The sequence below is a fragment of the Rhincodon typus genome, unplaced genomic scaffold, assembly GCF_021869965.1.
Source record: "Rhincodon typus isolate 14 unplaced genomic scaffold, sRhiTyp1.1 hic_rhity00002560, whole genome shotgun sequence".
NCBI lineage: Eukaryota > Metazoa > Chordata > Chondrichthyes > Orectolobiformes > Rhincodontidae > Rhincodon > Rhincodon typus.
This window is the reverse complement of record NW_025968198.1, coordinates 1-22883: the sequence shown is the minus strand read 5'-3', so window position 1 is coordinate 22883 and position 22883 is coordinate 1. Positions and strand designations below refer to the sequence as shown.

Genomic DNA, 22883 nt, shown 5'->3' with positions numbered 1-22883 from the left:
GAGGAAACCCACACAGACACGGGGAGAACGTGCAAACTCCACACAGACAGTCGCCCGAGGGTGGAATTGAACCCAGGTCCCTGGTGCTGTGAGGCAGCAGTGCTAACCACTGAGCCACCATGCCACTGAGCTGTGGCCATAGCCTCTTGAATGTCTGCAGTGCTCACAGATGCCAGCACTACGCATTCGTCTCACCTGCTCCACTCCTCTCCACTGAGTTACTGGCATAATTTCTATCTTTTTCTGTTCTTGATCCTGTCACTGAGCGGCCAGAATTCCCTCCTTCCACCTAATCTACTTTCACACCCCTGCCCTCCCCTTGCCCACCACAGGGCCGAAAGGGAGAGCTTGTCTGGGATGTAGGCAGTACCTGATATGTGATGATAACACCCTCTTGGAACGCAACTCAGATGTTGACAACACACTGAACATTAAAATGGTGATGAAAAACTGGCCCCAAAGAACAAACAATGTTAAAATACCAATGTGTTAAGAAATAACCAGAGTTTTTTGAGCCAAATTCTTTTAAAGAATTGATGATTTCACCACTGCCAATGAATGAACAGTTCCAGTGCTATTGTTATATGTTGAATCTCTTCAGGTTATTTGTTGATGCTGAAATTTTATCCAGGAATTCCCTGGAAGGAATTGGGGAGGAACACCATCTAGATTTTGTCCTGATGAATTACCTCAGACTGACTGATTTCTAGGTTGAAGATATTAAAGTAGTGCAAACTGTCTCTCTGGAATCGCATAAATGGAGAGAGTAAATGTGCTGCCATTACACAGCTGTAACAATGTTGTTTTCGCTTGACTTTGATCCTGCAGTTACCTTTGAAATCTGCTTTGAATTTGGGATTTGGGATGTAACCTGACAGAGGGGAACAGTTCCATTTCATTTCAATCACCTCTGGCTTTAAAGCCCAATGCACACCACTCTAGTGAATTTATTATGAAGCTGAAACCACTTCAAATCAATGTTAAAGCTGCTGTACAAATTGCCCTACAGTGTTGGCAGAAAGGGAGAAGTTAATGTGTTAATTCCAGTTGATTTATGCTCTAGTGAATAGTACATTGGGTCTTAACACACAATGCTGGAATGCTTCAGGGTATTTCAGAGTGCAAAGGGTTTTTTTTTAAGATGGAAAAAATTCTGAAATCTTCAAAAGTATTAATCTGCTTTGGTGTTTCTGCATGAACTGTCATAAGAGATCAATTGAAAAGACCTCCCTTGTTCTCTAACACCAAGTGTGCTGAGCGCTTTTTTAAATGCATTTGACAGCAGCTTTGAGCTCAAGTCTGTACTTTCAAATGAAATGAAGGTTGCCCAAACTAACTTCAAAACTTCCAGGAGTTTAAGGCTAATTTCATTTTTTTGCCAATGTTACCAATAATAATCCATTATCAGTTATAAGATTTGCAGTATCTTATATTTCATTGTGATTTAACAACAATCTGTCGGCTGTTGAATCACGTTGCACGGATGTCCTCTTCCGACAACACTAAAAACTTCAAAGAAACTGTGTTAGCACTCAAAGATTGTGTAAACATGTAGAGTATAAGTTGGAGTTTGGAAAAACTAAACCAAAATGACAGGAGCTTTTACTAGTCCTTTTTCACTTAAAGTATTTTACAAAATCAGTTTTTCAAATAACAGGCTCATAAGAAATAAACAATTCTGAAACCTGCATGGTAACAGAGTCTATTTGATATCCATACGATCACAGGCTGTAGGAAGGCTTTAGAACTGTGGCCAACTGTTGTTGAAGGAAATTTCTTACACAAGGGGTAATCCACCCGGGCACAGCATCAATGCTTGGCACTGTTCCTTTGGCTGTGAAAGTTCTTTTCAATGGGATGGGGGGGTGCAGGATGGAATTAAGCCTTGATCAAACTTTTTAATTTGTAGTTCCAGTTCCTTTTGTCTTTGACCACATTTCAGGAATTACAAAGTTGCGTTATAAGACAACGTTGTTTACATCAAAGAATTAGAGCTCTTTGTGTGAACTGTGGAACCTAGAAGATGGCTGATGAGGCTGTGTCTGAGTGGGTCAGTGCATTCACCTCTGTCATAACATTGTAGTGTTGGGTCCCATGCCACAGGCTTGCACATGTGCTGGCACTCGCACAGCATTACTGCCTTTATTTTGGTGAAACATTGTACCCACGATCCTGACTCAACTCTCAGCTGGACACTAGGCAGGGCACTATTCCAGGGAACAGTAGAGATGTTCAGCCCACTTAATCTGTAAACCAGAATTACTTCAAACCAAATCTGATTGTTATCGCCTTCTTGTCTGTGGGAGCTCGTTCTGCACACATTGCAACAGTGACTACTCTTATAAAATGCATTTAATGGCCATTGAGCACTTTGGGAAATCCTTAAATTGCACAAAGTGCTTTATGAATGTGAGACTTTTCCTTTTTCTCTCTTCCTGTTCCCTCAGACTCTCCCTTGCTTTCCCTCTCCCTTCCCCCACGTTTCCCCTCTTTCCAAACCCTACCCTGTCCCATTCAGCTTCTTCCATTAAAAAGATGATTTTGATCTTTTGCTGTGGGGCAAGTAACCAGTTAAAACTCCACTATAAAACATCTTTCCTGGGTGAAGGAGACTGGCTTTGTTGACATAAGGAAAGAAATTAGTCTTTGTATGTTCTTTATTAGTGTGGCAGATGGCAGATGTCCAAATTGCAGATGCTGACCATGGTGTATTTCAAAGAAAATCTTCTACTTTGGCCAAGGTTCAATGTGAAATCGGGCTCAGCTGTCAGCGTTACCTATTTACAAGGGAGCCAGCAGCACAATTTATTAGAATAAAACCTTATCAATACGACTGATTTGCATTGGCTACCAGGCTAATGGCAGAATTTCCTGATTAACAGCAGACATGAGATCTTGAACACACAGGTTTTATTAACTGGGAGAGGAACACATTTAATTTAATGGGCTTCAGTATTGCAACAATACATTTCCTCTGTGATGCTTTTAAATCAAACTAAACAATTCCTGTTAGCATCATCAATACTTTAGCCACAGCTAGATGTCTCTCTCTGTTATATTGAATTTCTATTCTTTGTACAGTGCTGAAATCAGTGCTAAGTAAATGAATCAGTAATTTACCAATGCTAAGACCTGACTGTTAGAGAATGCTGTACTCTGACTACAGTAACCAGTGCCTTCAATGCAAATCTTCCATTTAATCTTTCTTCAATGACGTGTGATTGATTTATAGAGTTTGTAATTATCCAACAGTCTTAGCCTTGCATTAATACAAAGTCCATATTTCCTACCACTTTATATATTTATCAGCTCATGATTTCCAAAATATTCATTACTAATAAGGAAATTGTATAAGGAGGAAGAATGGGAAATAGTTTCTCTAGGATTCTGTGACCTGTCAGTGCAATCCTTCACTGGTGCTTAAAATTGGCTAAGTGAAACTAGGCACACTGGTTCTGTTCCTAAAAGTAGCGTTCACTATAACTAATGTATAACCATTATAAGCTTAGAAATCAGTCTTTGCTGTAGACAAATGTTAATTAGTTTCTCTAATAATTTTCATCTGCTGTTTTCAAGGCATTAACCCTTTTAAAATGAACAATTAGTACTCGACAAAATAGCAGACAAAATGTCCTTGAGCGTTTGTCTGTTAATAATGTCACTCATTTTTCAGCTATAGTATCTCAGTAGCCCTGGAATGGAATTTTACAACAAGTGACATTGTGCACCTTTATGAAATGAGGCCTATGTTTGTCCTTTTGGAGGGATAGACATACAGACCATGTTCTTCTTGGGGTTAAAGATTTTAAAAAATGAATCTTTGAGCAGTAGGAGCAGAATCAAATTATGTTGCATGAATTAAAGCTGCTATAAACACTAAGATCCATTACAAAACAAAAATCTTAAGCTACTTTCTGCAATTATAATCATTGATATTCTCTTGGACAAGGCGTACTGGTGTAGTCCATGCTCAGAGGTTTGAACTGAGCCTGAATCCAATCCAGACTGTTCTCGCGCTCTCCTTTGCATCTCTGTCTCTGTCTCTCCGCATGACGTCAAATAGCCCTCATTCTGTGGTGCCTCAGCCTCTGCCCAGGCAGCAAGTGCATCTAGCAGCCATGTGTGATGTATATGATCATGCTTGGATTCCATTCTTATGTCATAAATTTCTGTGCCTACTACTTTTGTCATGTGATGAAGTTTTTTTTAATGTATTTGTGGGATGTGGGCATCACTGACTGGCCAGCATTTATTGCCCATCCCTAGATGCCCGTGAGAAGGTGGTGACGCCTTTTTGAACCGCTGCAGTCCCATCTGCAGGTTGGCCTACAGTGCCATTAGGGAGGGAATTCCAGGGTTTTGACCCAGCAATCATGAAGGAATTTGCTAAAGTCTTTAATTTTTCTTAAAATTAAACTTAACGTCATGATATCTTAAGGTCAAAAGAGATGCTTTGTATGTAATGAATTGTTATAAGTGCATTGTCCATTAAGTGCACAGAAAGATACCAAAAGTAGCAATGGGATGCAGTGCATAATCAATCTTTCTTTGTTCGAGGGAAGAATATTGACCAGGGTGTAAAGGGATCAACCTGCACTTTGACTCGTGTTCCAAGATCTTTAATATCCGTTAAACAGACAAGAGATGGCCTCAATTTAACATCCTCACCCAAAGGGCAGTCCCTGTCACAAAGCACTGCTCCTGGGTAGTGTACAAGCAAGTTAGTGCAGCTCAGTTCATGTGCTCGAGCCTTGGAGTGAGGTTTGAAAGTGCAAGTTTGATCTGGGCAAGTCTGCTACCAAATGAGCAAGACGAAAGGAAAATAGGATGCGTGTGAAGTGTGATTAGTGAGTTGTGACTCAGAAGTTGAGATTGGCACTGGGGAAATGCCTTCAGATTATGTCTTTGTACACTTGTAAAGATGCAACTTTGACCATGTATAAGAGCTCCTGGCATCTCTGTCATTTCCTCAATAAGCCACAAATTTCAGGAGAGACAACACGATGGAAGGAGAGCGTGGAAATTGCATAGAGAAGCATGTTGGTTTTAAAAACATTGCTCATTTTTATTTCTAATTTTTTTTTCCAGCACACTAAATTGCAGACCGGGACAGGCCCCTCATGTTTACAAGACCCCACCTGCGGAAGTATCTAAGCCACCGGCAGTGCATGCCCAGCTCTCGGCCTCTGCCCCCAAATCTTTCTACTCCTATCAAAATGTGAAGAATATGTGCCCAACTGGGTGGAAAAAACCAACCACTACCCCGTGCCGATCATCTGGATTCACAGAAACAAAAATGTAGGAGTCTTACCATGAGCAATTGGAGCTCAGTCTTCTGAAAATGAGTACAGCCTCAGACGACTTTGATTCTGCATTTTGCTGTTTTAAACAATGAGACATAAACAATTCCAGTCACTGTGCTGGTGTTTCTGCTTCACACAAGCCTCATCCCACGCCTCTTCATCTCACCCTATTGACATATTGTTCTTCTTTCTCCTACCTGGCATTTCCTGTAGCTTTCTTCTCACTGCACTAATGCTATATGCATCCACTCATAACTGAAATGGTGCATTCTGTCTCTCTTCGTATCATCGCTGACCTGATTGACCCCACCCTTGCCCATGTTTGCTTGGTCTCTGAGCTTATTTCCCTCCCCCATTTCTCTGTCTCCTTCTCTCATGGCACCAAATCAGAGGACCTCCCTTGGGAAGGATGGGTAGCAAATATCAGTTGCTTAGCCTGTAGGTGTGCCCGGCCTCGCCATTGTCAATATTATCAAATCTGTTTTGAGTTCCGGATGAAATAATCAGTTTTGGAAACTTAATTGTTCATATGGTGAAAACTTTTGGGTTGCCCTTTTTAAGACAAAGCTCTCGCTGCACATGCAGTGCCATTTTCTGTTTTTTTTTAACTTTGCATATGCACTGAGCCAAATGGAAACTGTTGTCTTTAAATTCTCCACACCATTACTCTTGAAACTTGTGAATCTTAGAAGTTCAATTCAAAACAGTAGTTCCAGTCTTCATCTGTCAGCATTCGTTAATTGACATTTTTTTCTTGTTCTCCTTTCTAGCCTTGAGTGGAATTCTCCCATCTTTTATTCCATTACTAAAACTATCTCCAAAATCATGGTTCTGCTTAAACGCCTCCATAATTTTGACCTGTATTATTAAAACCCCACTAAGTCTTGATGCTAGTTAGATATGGAGGAAAGCTACTTAAAAACCTGTCTGATTTCTGAATAATATGAGGTTATCTGATGGGCCAACCCTCTAACTTTCAACTGTCTCTTCACTGGGCCCTTTCTCAGTTCTCTGTTTTACTGCTGTTTATTGCTGAAAAGATGTTGCTGAAGCTTCTCACCTTACAGCTGTCAGACAAACACAAAGATGCCAAATTGCATACAAGCCTACTACAGGAGAAAAAGGTGCTGGTTGGTTGGAATGTCAACTCTGGTTAAGTTTTGGCATAGAAAAAGCATTTATGCTTGCTAGAGGTGACATGCATTCATAAACAAGTGTCCACTCACTGCTTAAAGGAATATTCAGGCCCTCGTGCTTTTATGAATTATCTAAAGACTTGGAGCCTCTGTTTCCTTGCTGTTGTCTGTAGCAGAGATTGGAATCAATTTGCCAACCAATCAGAGCCCATTTCCCCTGGAGCGTAAATTATTGTTGTTTGAAATTTGACATTCTTGTGTTTGTCCTGATGGGAGCAGGATGAAAAGCAGCTGTCTCTAATTGGTGATATTCAAGTTCTCCACTCCCATGTGAGTACTTACTGTTATTGTTTGTCTACACTTGTTCCTCCTGAGGACCATCTTGCATGCTTTTTCTACCACTTCTGTCATCACTGTTGAAAACCAGAATCATTGTAGTCTCCTGCTTTATTCAGTCCTTTCCTGGGACCCAGAACTTTCAAATTTCTTGCTCCCTTGGACATTCCTTCCTCTTTCAAGCTAGAAGCTTTTCAACTCCAATGTTGACATCCTATAAACACCATTATTTGACTTTACTTATTCCTGTCTATTCCAATCTATTCAACAATTTGGGCATTAGTGTTTCATCTACATTAGTTGATTTGAGAGAAACAATACCTCATCACTAATCTTTGATAGTTAAGAGGACTACTTTTTTTTGTTGTTCTTTGAGCCGGAAGCTGTTTGAGTCAGCATTTATGCCGCTGCCGCCTCACTCTTCCACGCTTTCAGGAGGATTTTTCAGCAGGATGGAGGGGTTTACTGCTGCCTTCTGGTGACTAGATTGTGTATTTTGTTGCATTTTAATGTTCAGATTTGGACATGCAAACCATTCCACCCTTGGAAGCTTTTTTTTAAACCAGATTAAAGTTGTTTTTTTTTTCTCTGACCCCATTCAGGAATTTGAGGATGGGGTTTTCTATGAAAACATGGAACAAGAAGGTCACTCAGCTCATTAAACCCACATTGGTTAGGGCTATTGTAATGATTGCACTCCTGTTGTAGCCACTATTTTGCACTTTGATAAGGCAAGGACAGGGAAAAGAAGAAAAGCTGGTTTTTTTTGTCAATTCTGTTGTGATTAATCTGGTAACCCACCATGAACAGCTTGTTATGGCCAATAGTGAGAGAGGGGTAACTTGATTGTTTTAAATTTATTTTTCTTCTTGGGTCAATTCATTTCACCCTCAGTTTCCTGCCCCCGTATCTGGAGCCCTGTGAGGCAGTTGCTCCCCTCCCTCCCCACCCCAGCTGATGTTGGGCTTCCTGCTTATTTGCTGCTTTCTGGGAATTCAGTGAGCTTGTTATATCAGTTGGTGTTGATTCATTTTCTTCACTGCAGCAATTCTAATGTCTTGGCTCCTTTCGGCTCATAAGACCATAAGCAGAATTACCTTCCGTCCCTGCCAAAAGATGACGGTGTGTTGGGTAGGAGTTAGGATGGGGTGATATGGGTGGGGGAAAGGCCAAGTTTTTAAAATTCTGTTCCTGGTATGTGGATGTCGTCAGCTAGGCCATACTTTATTGTCTGTCCTTAATTGCTCTTAAGGTGGTAAGCTACCTTTTGTGAACTAATACAGTCCTTGTAGAAGACAGTAAAATGAGAGGGCACAGATTAAAAATAACAGATCTTCTATTTAAGAGGGACCTGAGAAGAAATGTTTTTGAGTGTCATGAATCTTTTGAACTTCGAGTGACTGGTGGAGACTGGGTCAGTGAATACTTTTAAGGCGGAGGTAGATAAGTTTAAAGGAGCGAAATGGTATCTGGAATCAGTAGCAAGGTTACAGTCAGATTAGCCTTGAATTTATTGAATGGCACAGTAGGTTTGAGGGACCAAATGGTCTACTCTTGATCGTAATTCCTCTGTTTGTTAAAGAGCAGGTAATAAAGTGCAAAGAAACCAAAACCCGCATTTCTTGACCTTGGGGTGCCAATCAAATAAGAACTGTAGCAGTTTAGCTGCTGTTGTGTAAAGTTCATCAAAGTCCCATAATCAACTGAGACAAGTGGCAAGCTAATCCTGTTTTAATTATGTGAATTGAGGGATACATATTGGCTAGGACACTAGCAGTAAATTTCTCTGCTCTTAATAGTGCAAAGAAAAGCCTCAATTTTAAAAATTCTGCAACTGCTGCAATTATTTGAATTCTCACTTTTTGACTTCCCTACTCCTAACTCTTTGGCATGGAAGTGTAATGTGCTACTTCTGTGTTTGAAGGTGATTTTTGCATCTAGTAAGCTTGGTATCAATTTTTGACCCAAATGGTGAGTACGAGCCTATTGGAAAGTAAGTTGGAACCATAAAGGCATGTATTTATACATTTCTAACATCTACAGGATATTGTACATGACTAGTTTTGTAGGTTTCTGTGAAAAGTAGAGGACTGACCCCCTAGTTCAGATCAAATGTTCCAGATGGAGATTGCCTAAAGGAAATTGCTGCATAATGACCGACCACATTGCAACCTGACCGTCTGTTCCTTACTCTAGTAATAAGTTCACATCACTTCAATCTCTGTACCTGACCTGGAAACTGAATAGGCTGCATGCAGCCTAATCAGATAATTTCAGTGTTTTTATTATTGATAAAATCATGAGTTTCCCATTCTGTCTTAATACAATCAGTGTCCTAAAAGCTCTGCACATTAATATCCGAGCGCCAGTCTGCATTTTATCCAGTGATCCAGTGTGTTTACTGCCACATTGACTGCTGAATGATTTGTTTGATTTCAATAAATAAAATCCAGTTTAACCCCAAAAGAACAATGAAAAACCTAGGAGTCCTGGTGAATCTAGGGGGGTTAAATTGCCTGAAATATTTTTGCTGTTTGAAAATCAGCACGGGTGGCACAGCTGCTCAGTGGTTAGCACTGCTGCCTCAACGCCAGGGACCCGGGTTCGATTCTACCCCCCAAGCGACTGTCTGTGTGGAGTTTGCATGTTCTCCCTGTGTTTGCATGGGTTTCCTCCAGATGCTCTGCTTTCCTCCCACACTCCAAAGATGTGCAGGGTAGGTGAATTGGCCATGCTAAATTGCCTCAAAATGTCCAGGGATGTTTAGCTTAGGTGGGTTAGACATGGGAAATGCAGAGGCAGGGGAGTGGGGCTGGGTGGGGTGCTCTTCAAAGGGGACAGTGTGGACTTGCTGGACTGAATGGCCTGTTTCCACACCGTAGGGATTTTACGTTCATAGGAAAGCCAGCGCCATTGATTTAGCAGCAAGTGACTTCTGCCGCTACTTGATAAGGGTACATTGGATTAAAGCTACAAAGAAAGCTACAGAACTGCAGCTGGTCCAGTTCAGGGCAGTGATCCAAATGTAAAGACTTTGGGATTTTCAAAACAGGAATTTTAAAAGTGCCAGACAAGGTCCAAATGTGGACGTTCCCCTCCCATTTCCAACAGATCTCATTTTTACCTGAGATTGACGTGTGTATCTCACGAGCAGAAAACACAAACTCGGCAAGAGCATTTGAATTTAGTGCTGCATTCAAACAGCTGTTTGGGCTGTTCAAAGAGCTTTAACCAACAGTTTGAGAGTTTCAAATTGATGGAGTTGAAATAAATGCTTGTGATGGGTAGATAGGCCATTTTAAGTGTCATGTTCTTTTTTAGAAATGATCCCCTGCTCTTTAAACTTAAAGTAAACAGCATCTACTGGTGTTCTTTGACAAGCAATCTAGTGTAGGTTCGAGAAAAAAATAACACTGGTTTTGTAGTTTTCATTTGAGTTCTTAGTGACATTTGCTAGGGGGTAGTTTTTATTAATATTTGCCTACAGTTATCCTCAACAGGGTGTCCTGAGTTAAGTTCTAAAGAAAGCTCATGTCAGACATGTCTAGCCAAACATTAATTCTGTTCCTGTCTCCACAGATGCCGCCAAACTGACCTGTCGAGTTTCTCCAGTGTTTTGTTTGTCAAATCGGTTTGATTGGCAATTTAGTAGGCTATTAAAAGATTATCTGTCTTTTGACATTGGATCCGAATTGTTGTTTTCCTTTATTAAAAGACTAGCATTTGAGATTTAAAAACTTTGACAAGAGTTCACGGGTGGAAGTAATACTGCCAAGTGTATATAGGTCAGAGTTGTATCCAATTATTCAAAGTTTATTTGACACCCATCAAGAGTGCATACTGGGTGACTGGCATAAGGTTGTGGTAGGGGGAGGTGTAGCTTCTAAAACAATTGGGACAAAGTCTTAATCCTAGAGAGCTGAGATGGCCCCTAACCAGCCCAGCGTGACATTCGCCTGCCTACCTGTACCTGTCTCGTATCTCTTCCTGTGGTATGTGGCTCTGATCAATTGAGACATTTCCTAACTTCAGCTAGTCGCCTTTGTACCAGAAATCTGGGCCTTGCTGTCTTTCACTGAGTAATATAACCAGTAATATAGCTGTGGGTGTGTGTGTGTGGTCACAATGAATTGTGAAAGAGGATTGATGGCAGAGAGTATTTCTCATGTGCTATGGCCCAAAGTGGGAGGCTATAGGATTGCGTCTGTGGTTATTTCATTCTGAACATCTGTTTCCATGCTGTATGACCATGACGGAAGGGCTGGACAAATGCTGGAATACTTCCCCCACACAACAATTAAAAGAAAAACTTGGCAAGTGACTCACTCTCTTGCCACAGCTCCGTACCTCCTAGTGATTTTCCCAGGAGCTGTAATGGCAGAAGCTGAGGTGTGATTGCTTTCTGAAACATTCAGTTTTGAGTGGTCCGAATGTTAGGAAAGCTGAAACCAGGAAATGAAGGGGAATGCCTTTTTTGGTTCCATTTCTGCTATCTATCCCCCATTTCCATTTGCTCTGTTCTTACGAAGATAATTTATGATTGTATATCATTCTACTGACACCGGCAGGCCTTGTCTCTTGCCGTTCCTCATCTAGACGCATTGATTCTTGCTGAGCATTAAGAAGCATCATAAACAAGCTCTGTCTCTCCTTCTCCCCAACGTGTATGCTGAAGCAAAATATCCTCCGTGATCAAAGGCAAGGATTTTCATTGCCTTTCCCCATTACCCTGTTCTTTTCCCATCTCACTGACAATATCAGTCTGGTACAACAAGGTGCAGGGCTGGATGAACACAGCAGGCCAAGCAGCATCATAGGAGCAGAGAGGCTGACGTTTCGGGCCTAGACCCTTCATCAGTCTGGTAGATGTTTACACTAATGCAACAGGTCATTAGAGGCCCATGGGAGGGGTTGAGATTTGTGGCCTGGGTTTGTGCTTACCTATTCACATTAGTGCAGCCTCTAAATTAGGGCAGGGTGAAAGTATGAGCAAACTTAATTGAATGAATGTTTTCAGAGTGAATGCCGGCGTAAACTAGCGAGAGACCAACTGGTGTGGCATCAAAATGAACGGCTCACTTATGCAAAGGTGGGGCTCTGTGTGGAGTAAAAAATGTAAGCTGTAATTACCATTTATGAAAGCTCATGTTTGGCTGAATGTAATGTGTACTGTAATCTGGTAATTTTTAAACTACTAGTAGGTTCTAGTTTCAAGAGCAATAATAGATTTTTATTGCAGTCTTCAGTTCCTGGACCCCTCATTCTTCTTGATCTACATAAATGATTTGAATCCTGAAACCATTCGTAAGCTTCTTATCTCTGCAGATAATATTTCATAAAAGGGTTTAGATCATGCAAAATGGCAAGTGAAATTTAATAGGCAAATGAAAAATGTTGTCTCTGGTGGGAAAGAAAGGAAATGAACAGCATAGGATAATAGTGAACTCAATACAGCTGGAGGCTTTGAGAGACATAAAATGGCAAGAAATCACAGGCCTCCTCACTTCCTTTCTCTTGATAGCATTATCTTCCTCCTCCTCCTCTTCAAGACAGGTCAGATTTCTTGTGTCTTCATCTCGGGATATCCCAAAACAAATTAAGAGGGCACTCATTTTCTTATCTTTTCTACATGAGTAGACAAACGTTTTAACATCCCAGCCAGAAAATGGCAACTCTGACAGTATAGTATTCATTTTGTGCTCCTTTGAAATGTCAGCCTAGGTTATGTGCTTAAGCCTAGTAATGGGGTTCGGACACATGGCCTAGGGGAGAGTGTGGTTCACCAAACCATGCTAATGCAAATTTCAAAAAGAGCAGTTTTGATAACTGGCAACGTTGGTGCTTTATAGTCAGGGGCCTGAGTTTAAATCCTGTCGTTAAATTTAGTTAAAAACTGGAAATAACAGCTGGTCTAATGGAGACATGTAACTGTTTGTTATAAAATGCCATCTGAAGTGCTAATATCCTTTTGGGAGATGAACTGTTTCGCATTTGCCTGATCTGGCCTAGCGTGACTCCAGATCCACAGTAATGTGTTTGACTGTCATCTACCTTTAGTTTTCTAGGCCACTTCAATCAGTTCAAGGGCAATGAGGAATGTGAACAAATATTGGCCTTTCCAAGATGCCCACAATTCACCCACAAACAAAATATAACCTCCACATAGCTTTTATTTAGCATCTATTTTTGCCTGATTAAGACAGGTGAGCATCACCTTTTGGCAGAAAAGTTTTTAAGACTGTCTTAAAGTTGGAGAAGCAAATAGAAATCTGTGAAGTGGTGCCTTGATGGCTCATGTATGGCCACTGGTGGGGCAGAGGAGTTAGGGGGTACAGAAAGTGCTTTGGTTAGGGAAATGAATGCTCATGGTGGTAGTGGGCAGGGTTTTATAGGACAGGATAAGGTAATGGAGGCTGGGGCAGGCAAGGCAATGAAGAGGTTCAAGTGCCCTGATGAGAATTTTAGATTGGAGGCATTGGGGAGGTCTAAAAGCCAAAGTCGGTTAGCAAGGATAAAGTTGGTGGGGGAATCTGAACTGGAGATGGATAGGAAACAGTACAGTTTGGATGGATTTGTAGGTTTTTTTGTCATTTTGTATTATAGAACACGAGTATTGCTGAAAATAGGCACATTTTTGTCCAATTGTTTTGCCTTGCACTCATCAGAACAATTTGCAAGAAATACCAAAGTAAATAGAAAAGAACATTTTATACTGTATGAGAGCAGAGTGCTAATTGTTTGGGAAGTGGACTCTGGGTTTGCCATGAAGAATGCGCGAGTTAATTACGATTTTATTATGATTATTTTTGGAAAAATACTGTTCCTTTGGTATTTCTTGTGAATTGTCCTGTAAGACACAAAGCTTAAACAAAATATCTTTTGTCCCCTAGCAATACCAGAGTTATAGTTTGTGAAATAAGGAGGAAAGGCCAGTAGAGTATTGGAAAAGTTCATTTGGAAGTGACAAAAATGCAGCTGAGGGTTTAATTAGTGGGATTTCTCCATGGGGAGAGGTGAAATGAAAGTAAACTGTTTTTTGGATGGACAGAATGAATTACTGAAATTGAAATCCAGAGTTAGATATGCCTTTTGAGGTTGCAAAGCATTGTGTTCAGCCAGAGGCATTGACTGGTGATGAGTGTACAGCATCTGCAATGGGTACTCAAGGCAATGGCTTTGACCTTTTTTTAAAACCTGTTCCAGGTTAAAAACTCATGTTATGAAAAGGTTAAAACAAAAGAAACTTTATGGCCTTTGAAAAGAGTCACAGGGGTTGAGGTGTAAATGTTGCTAGTTGTAAGCACAGCACTGGGGAAAGATTCTGATAGTTACTACAGACCAAAAATAGAGTTAATAAAGATATCTCAGACTGTGCCTATTCAGTAGTACCTGCTATCCGGTGTTGTCTCGACAGGGAGCACAGTCTAATCACCAGCATGTGGCCAAATTGAGCAGAAATTCAACGGCATTTACATTCTGAATCTGCAAGTGGTTTCCCTTCACATCAGAATGAGTTAGCAGGGAAAAATCAAAATCAATTTGTGCTGCCACATGAGATCTGAGGATCTAAAATATTTTTGCCTGGAGATGGATAGTGACTAGTCTTGCCAACAGTGCTCATTCAAAGCTTTATTTGTCATAGACTGCGTAGCGGTTCTGGCTGAGCAAAGCTTTTGTCCCATCAAACATGCAGTAGAAGTTTGATAGTGTGTTAAAGGGCTTCCTGTCTTCCTTTTTTCAAAAGCTTCCCACAGTGTGCACTCTTCTTCTCAACTTTTTCTCTCCTGAAAGAGATTGTTCATTCTGGCTGCTTAACTCTTGCTCACTCAGCTGCAGCTTACAATTCTATTAAAGGAGGTTCTAACATGGCAAAACAATCCAAAATACTTGACACAAACCACATGGAGAGATTAGAACAGGTCACCAAATACTTGGCCATATTTCCCTCTTCGCCTCCTTTAAGATCTTGATTGATAAAGGAAGGAGTTCCAAAGCTTTGGACTCGCGTAGCTGAAGTCATTGACATCTATATGAAGAAAATGGGGAATGCACAATTAGAATCCTGGGAATTCAGGGTTGTAGAAGGAGTGGTGAAGGATGTGAAAGAATTCTATTTCGGACCAGAGGGATTTGAAAGTAAGACTGGATTTAGAATCGGTGTAGGCCAGTGACCGTGGAGATGATGGGTTACCCAGACTTGATGTGAGTCAGAATATGGGGATGGTGACTGTTCTAATTGTATGAGTGTTGTGCAGTATCAGTGCACACTCTGTTTACCCAAGAGACACTGAATTCCCAGGATTCTAAATGGGTCAAGGGCTGTGGACTGCCTCAAAGCGATTGCTGATCCTGTACTTCTCGTGTCCCGTTGCACATGTTCCATCATGAATTGGCATGGGGAACACTGGCTAGATTTCCCCTCCCTCCTGCTAATGTTCTGACAACGTGGCTGTTTGCAGCAACTCTACTGCCATCTTGGGTGAGAGCAGCAAAAACCTCAAACTTGAGACCTTCAGGTCTATGACTCACTTGTAAACCAAGTAGCAACATGACCCATTAAGCACTTAATTGAGTAGTAATAGTCACACGCAACATTGTTTTATATACAGGAAATGCCACAAATATTGTTTAGCTGTTAAGATCCTGGGAATTTTAGTTGTGTTCTCTTATTTCAAGTGCTCAAATATAATTCACAGTTAATGCATAGTGCAAGATGAATATGATAAGTAACCTGGAAGTGAGTTGTTTTTTGTATGTAAACTTATGTGGCTAGTTGCAGGATAATGATCTGACTCAACTTACTGCGGTCCTTTGTGTCTTTTGCTAGAAGAAATGGTATGGTGGATAGAGAATGAACAACCAGTACCTGAATGGCTTGAAAGCATCTTGTAGCCAATTATGAGCACTTGAGGTATAGTCACTGTGGTAAAGTAGGAAATGCTATGGTCAATTTGAGCGCAGCGAGCAAGTGGTGAAATGTTAATGACCCAGAGAGTCTGTCTTTCTGGTGAAGTTGCTCGAGAGATTAACATTGGCCAGATTAGCAGGGAGAACTCCTTTGCCTCCTTTCATGTAGTGCAAAATCTCGTGCACTATCTGAGAAAGTAGATAGCCTCTAACTAACGTCCTTTTCAAAAGATGTCACTTCTAGCCAATGCAGTGAAGCATAGACCAGAACCTTGGATACAAGTGCCTGGAGTGGGATTGAAACCCATAATCTTCTGATATAGAGATGAGTGCCTGCGCTGAGATTTGGTTAACACAATTACACCATGTAGTGAAGTGGGAAGGGAGTAACCTATTGAAATACAGTTTTAACACATCTTGTCGTAAATCAGACAAGAACAGCAGAGAGCTTTGAGGCATCTAAATTTGAGAACCAAACTGGTTCTAAATGTATTACTGCATTCTTTCCCTGAATGTTCATAAAAGCCATGATGTGGATGTGCCAGTTGTGGGCAAAGTCAGAAGTCACACGACACCAGGTTATAGTCCAACACGTTTATTTGAAATCTCCAGCTTTCTGAGCGCTGCTCCTTCATCACGTGAAGTGTCACCTGTTGGACTATAACCTGGTGTCGTTTGACTTCTGACTTTGTGTATAAAAGGTTAACCGCATGTGCGATTGAAGGTTTGAAGAATAAGTACAGTCACAAATGATTGTGACAAGTAATTTCTGAGAGATGCTGAGAGGTTCAGAAGCTGGTTTTTAAAAACAAAGAGTCACAAACAACTGACTTGGGATTGAACTGTTGGAAAGCTGAATAAATGTTCTGGAGCTTTATTTGACTGCCATCGGGGGCTGAGTAGAAATTTCTAAGATCTTACTTGGAAGATTAAGTAAAAGAATGTTGAGTTCATGATGGGGCAGATTGTATATGGTCTGTGCAGGAGACTGGTTTGACAGCTGATTGACATTTTTCTAGTTCCATGCTTCACGTTCATGAGTTTACTTTTTTTTTGGCCTGGTGGTATGAGCTCATGCCATCACAACAGTTTCCAAATCTCTTGTAGGATAATGAAGGAAGTGTGTCCCAGTTTTACCACAGTCCTGGAAAGCCAACTTTCAAAGATAATGACCCAAAGGAAACCATAAATCAAAATGGACAAAATCTCATGACATCCCAGGCTTCCAAGAATCCCAGTTTTGAAAACCGCTTCTTAGTATGAGAGGAAGAGCACACATTGTTTACATATCTTTTTTTTTAAACTTGTTCTTTGTGTCATTAAAGAGAATGAAGTGAATGTAATCCAGAGGCTGTTGCGATATCCCAGACATGCAGATATTTATTGTTTGTCTTCAGCTGCTCTCTGTTTTCTTTCCTAGAACTTCCAGCGTTGCCTCTACGAATGTCTTTGGACAGCCCAGGTTGCGAGCATCACTCAGAGACCTCCGATCACCACGCAAGTCCCACAAATCAACCCTTGAAGAAGATTTAAAGAAGCTAATTTTGCTGGACAACCCTTTGCCAGAGCAAGATAAAGAAATGCTTGTATGTTCTACCTTGGGCAGTCAGGGTGATTTGGGTGGCCGCTGAAGTCAGTATTTTCCTGTTGTCAATGAGGTACAGCAAGAAGATGGGAATAAGTGGCTGTCTTCTTTGTGAAGGATGCAAGGAAATCAATTGCAGGCAAAGTAGCTTTGTACTTTTGGGCATCTGTTGTGATGTGAAATGGTGGAATATGGGTTTATGTTCCAGCACCCTACGCAATTCTTGCCGCGAATTACTAGGGAGTTAACTGGCAAAGATGATCCAGCTTATGAAAGGAAATTGACCGCAGTCATCCCAAGCCACAGTCCTGACTAGATTAGAACATCTGACCTCTAGGAGCAGCTCCTCAGACTGTCGTCATTTAATGAGGTTTTGGCTGTTTTGCAATTAACTCCACATAACCTACCTTTGCCAGACATCCCTTCATACCTTTGTTAATTTAAAAAAACTATCCATCTCAGGTAACATTAGCATTAGATCTAGTATCTCCTGTTGATCGAAGAGTTCCACATTTCTGCCACCATTTGTGTACAGAAATGTTTCCAAACTTAAGTGGTGAAAAATTGGCTAAAAATGTCCTTTTTTTTTTAAGTCCTATGCTTTCCAACGAGTACAAATAATTTCTTTCTACTCTTAATATCTTGTATCACCACTTAACCATCTAACTTCAAGGGAATCCAACCTGAGATTGTTTGATTCAGTGGAGAATGTGTGGAACAGTGGGAGGCTGAGTGATCCCAAACATCCTGGAGAGCATGTAGATTCTCAGAATTTAAGCACAAGTATCAGCCTGTACTGCTGTGATGGAAGTAGTGTAATTCAGGACATTTGCCTGTAGTCAGTGATGCGAAATCCTCTGAGATTTGTGAAGCACGCAGGTACTGTCCAAGCACAAACATTATAGCCTCTGAAATTTTTTTCCTTTATCTGTTGTTTAAAAAAAGAGGAATTTCTCTGCTTCTCTCTAGCATTCTTCACGAAAGACGCTGCAGAGGACTCTGTCAGATGAAAGCATCTGCAGTGGACGGAGGGAAGCCGGTTTCTCCAGTTCCCAGATTGCAGCTCTTGACCAGGCACTGCCCAACGATGTGATCTTCACCAGCACATACCCTTCACAAACACTGCCCACACGCAGATTAACCCAGCCTCCAGCAGCAATAAATCTTGAAAAGAAATGTAAGATTGTAAAATAGGCTATATTTTCTCCTCATTAATTCCCTGATCTATCTTTCTAGTTGTAGATTTTAGAATTTTAACTCCTTATTGTATTAGTCTGTATACGTATATAAAATAATTGTGAACTTGTAACAGAAAATGATTTTCATTATCTTTTATTCTCTCCTCCATTAAATTTCTCCAAGGCATTTTCACTGTTAGGTGACTAACAGGATTGTTGCCTTCACGTTAGTGGATGGATACAGCATAGGCTGTACTTTCTCTTTGGTTTTATCATTTTAACACTAGGCTGTTAACGGAGTCAAAAATGCAGTTTGACATCTGTAATGTAGAACTGAATTTCCCTCGTCAAATGAATAGCATTACTGTTTTCTCACTGCTCTGTGTACATGGGTTTGAGAACAGGAGAGGGAAGTGGATGAGGGAGAGAATTAACTCGATTGAAGAGATCCACATCATCCTTGGGGTGATTCTAAACACAGGCCTGTGTATGCTCTGTCTTTCAGGCTGTTCTTTTTAATTGCCCCCCATCCCCCAGGTTGTTGAAACACTTTGATGCAACATGGCCTCTGTTCTTGTGCCGTGTTGAAAAATGTTGAAAAAAAACAATTTACATCGTTCCTTTATGTTGAAAGATATATTTTGATGAGCAGTTGTTGCCTGGTCTGGTGGGGACTGCCCCTCAAATTTTGGAATTAAATTCTGTTTTGTGTTTTTACTGTTTAGCTAACATGTCTGCCTCCGAGCTGTCCTTGACTGATGTACGTGACCGAATTCCTGTGCGTCGTACCGATCCAGGACTGATGCCTCTTCCGGACACAGACTCCGAGTTGGAATGGTCCAGTCTGGTCAATGTTGCCAAAGCATACGAAGGTATGATTCAATCTGAAAGAAGCTTTGATATTTTAAAGTGTCACATCAAGAACTCAAAGTACCTCTGTGGAGAGAAAATGGTGTTCAAGTTTAGAGTTCTTTATTTTCTAAATTCATTCACAGGATGTGGGCTTCACTGGCTAGGTCAGTGTTTATTTCCCATCCCTAATTGCCCCAAAGGGCAGTTAAGAGTCAGCCACATTGCTGTGGGTCTGGAGTCATATGTAGGCCAACCAGGTTCCTTTCCTAAAGGACATTAGTGAACCAGATGGGTTTTTCCAACAAGTGGCAATGGTTTCATGGTCATCATGAAACTCTTGATTCTAGATTTTTATTGAATTCACATTCCACCATCTGCCGTTGCAGGATTCAAAACCAGGTCCCCAGAAGATTACCTGGTTCTCTGGATTAACAGTCCAGCGATTTAATGCCACTAGGGCATTGTAGAATTCAAAACATTTAACTCTGTTTCTCTCTCTGCAGATGCTGCCAGACCTGCTGACTTTCTTCAGAAATGTCTAGTTTTGCTGGTTTTACATCTCCAGCATCTGTAATTCTGTTTTATTCAAAGTACCTGCCTACCATTTCCACCATAAAATGTTTTTTGTAATTTCTTCACAATGCTTGAATTTAACAAATTGCAGTCTAGTCATCTGTTTAGCTGGGCCTTGGAAATACAGGTAGAGCCCTGTGGAGTAAATCTCAATAGATGTTTAAGAATTGGGCTCTTGTCCTGCAGTCTTCTCTTTAGCTTCTGTAAAGTGAGGGTCTACTGCAGGAGCCCTTCCCCAATAAATTTACCCTTAAATGTCATAGTACAATCCTGAATTACATTTCTAAATTATTAAAGCTAATCGCCTAACATTAGGGCTGAAGATTTAGAGTGTTCCAGGGCTCACCAGCTAAACCAACAAAACCTCACATATTGACCAGTAGAAATTTAAGTAAGTAGCAATTGTAAGGATCTCCATGGAGTAAAAAGTGTGTTGAATGGTACAGCATAGAAGGAAGCTATTTAGCACAGTATATCTGTGCTAGCTCCTACCAAGGGCAATCCCATTCATTCACCTGCCTTGCCGTTCTATATCCTTGTAATGGTTTTTTTTTTCCTTCAAAGATTTAAACCTACAGCTACCACTTTATCAGGCAATTAATTAAATCTTAGACCAGTCATTGTGTGAAAGTGTGGGTTAAATACCTTTCAGCTCTGGAAGCTGGTCTAGCCCATGCTATTAGAATGGAAGTTTTCTTGTTCAATTCAGAGCCCATTTTTTCTCCATTTAAAGGTTAGGGTGTCACTGGCAAGATTGTCATTTGTTGCCCATTGCTGTTTGCTCTTAATTTTAAATGGCTTGCTAACCACTTAGAAGGGCAGTTAAGAGTCAACCATGTTACAATCAATGCCAGTGCTATAGTAGCTTAGACTGGGTAAGGATGGCAGATTTCCTTCCTAAATCTGATGGGTTTTTTAAATGACAAAGAATGGTTTGTGTTACTGTTGGTGAGACTGCTTTAGTCTAAATCTTTTTATTGGTTAATTGAACTTCAGTACTGCTGTAGTGTGAGAGCCAGCACAGGCTCATTCTGCTGAAAAGCTTCCTTCTGTGCTGACCTGTTCTATGACAATGTCCCCAGGGCATTAGCCTAGCCTTCCAGTTTGCAACACTAGTGACGTTTCCATGATGCCACAGTCTCCCCAACATGAAATGGCTTTGGCCAGTTCCAGTCGACTCCTTCATGCCGCGTAGCCACCTAAATTATCACTATTTTCAATCTCCAGGAAGGTGATCGGACTCTGATTGTTTATATTGGGCAGCACTAAAATTTTAATATGCAGATTCAGTCTCACTTCAGCTGGCAAAACAGGAATGGTTCTGGTGCCCTTGATGTGGATTGCCATTCACTCACGTTGTCACCATCTTCTGTATAAGAAGCTTATTTCTAAATAAAAGCTTCCAGCGTTCTCAATGCTGCTGGGAAATCTGGTGTAGTCCCACATTTGAATCCTCGCAAGGTTTAAATCCCTTTCCCTGTAGATCCTTGTTTTGTGTGTTTATGGACAAAGAACTGAGTCACGTGTGCACACACACAGTGCTTCTTGAAAGCCTGTGTCTGTGTGAAGAGAAGTCGAGAATAATATCATTATTGTGAAACTAGGGAGTGCAGGATAACCTGAAACCTCTGGGAGAGCGTCACCTGAGTCTAGTCTAAGAGAATGTGACACAATGCAACACTATAGTGGCATCACATCAACTGCTCTGAACTGAATGTCCTGCGACTTGAAGCTGTGTGAAACAAAATCTAGATTTATCCCCGCTGGCAAATCAACAGTGCTGAAACCGGTTGGATTGATAGTGAGGTGGGTCTCAGCATTGCTGTATATAGACTGATTTCAATTCTCCCGGAGGATTGATTTTCAGCAGGCATTCTATCAATAATAGCCCCAAATATTATCTACAGGAGTAACTCAATGCCCAATCCATAGTGAAAGGAGCTCAAGGTCACTAGGAGGATTAAGCATCAGATATTGGCAGCAATGTAAATGGATTCTGACAAAGTCCAAAGCGGCAGAAACACGGCACCTCTCAGTGAAGCTTTTAATGTCTGTATCGGCTGCCCTTTCAGGACCAGAGGAAGACTTGTTTGTAGATGATTGTTAGCTTAAAAGTTTTTAGTAAGACGGATACTGAATGCAGTGTACTGGAAGTGGCCTTTGTATCCATTATTCCCATGGACAGTCCCCTCTGTATTTCATTTAGCTTCCTGTGGTCACCTTTTAAGAAAAAGTGCAATTTTACCTGTCGGTGATGAGCTGTTGTGCGCACCCCTCAAGACAAGCTACATTGGCGAGCCCAGCTAAGGCCACTGCAGTACTTTAGGAACTGATTGAAGTGGGGGGGACATGGTTAAAAAGGCACTTGGAGGGGTTACTAGGATGGAAGATGTTCATGATTGACCCAAATACATGAGCAGTGCTCCTCATTTATGTATCTTTATCCCTCCACTATATTACTACCTATTGTGGTCCAGTTACTTTTTATACTGTAACATTAACTGTTTGCCATTATCTCAGGAACCATCATAACCAACCAGTATTTTGTTTTCTTTCTGCGTACGTGTCTCTGTAATCATGATACTCGTTAATCTTTCCCTACACTCTCCTAGTCAGATGCTCAACTGACCAGTGTTTTGTTGTGGAGGAATTTCTTCTGGTCTTTCTTTCGAGGCCTTTTAATTTGGGGTCATCTGGTTCACCTGCCTAATTTTATCATCATCATCTATTCCTTTTTGGCATTTTTAAATAGTTGGATCAGCTCCCTCCTCCATTTTCTCTAAAGTATTTCAGTTCCTAGAGGCTGTCAAAGCTTACAGCCAAAAATGTGCATAGCAGAGCGTCATTAGCCACGTTAAAAAGTATTGATTTAACTAGATGCTACAATGGGCCATAATTCCCTCTAATTCCTTTCTGTCTTGATAGAAGAAGGCTCCTATTTCAGATGCATGTTTCAGTTTGCCCATTCCATCCTGTATTTAACTAGAACAGTTCCAGAGGTGAGGGATTAAGT

The 22883-nt window shown here is 40.9% G+C and overlaps 1 protein-coding gene across 1 annotated transcript; it reads left to right on the top strand.

Annotated features, from left to right (window-relative positions):
* Positions 1–5088: 5088 nt before the first annotated feature.
* Positions 5089–19317, top strand: LOC125481548 (signal-induced proliferation-associated 1-like protein 3; the record flags this gene model as incomplete). Its single annotated transcript, XM_048593253.1, has 4 exons — positions 5089–5298; positions 17103–17268; positions 18237–18444; positions 19171–19317. Coding segments are annotated over 4 exons (731 nt in total), but the record flags the coding sequence as incomplete, so codon positions are not given.
* Positions 19318–22883: the final 3566 nt, after the last annotated feature.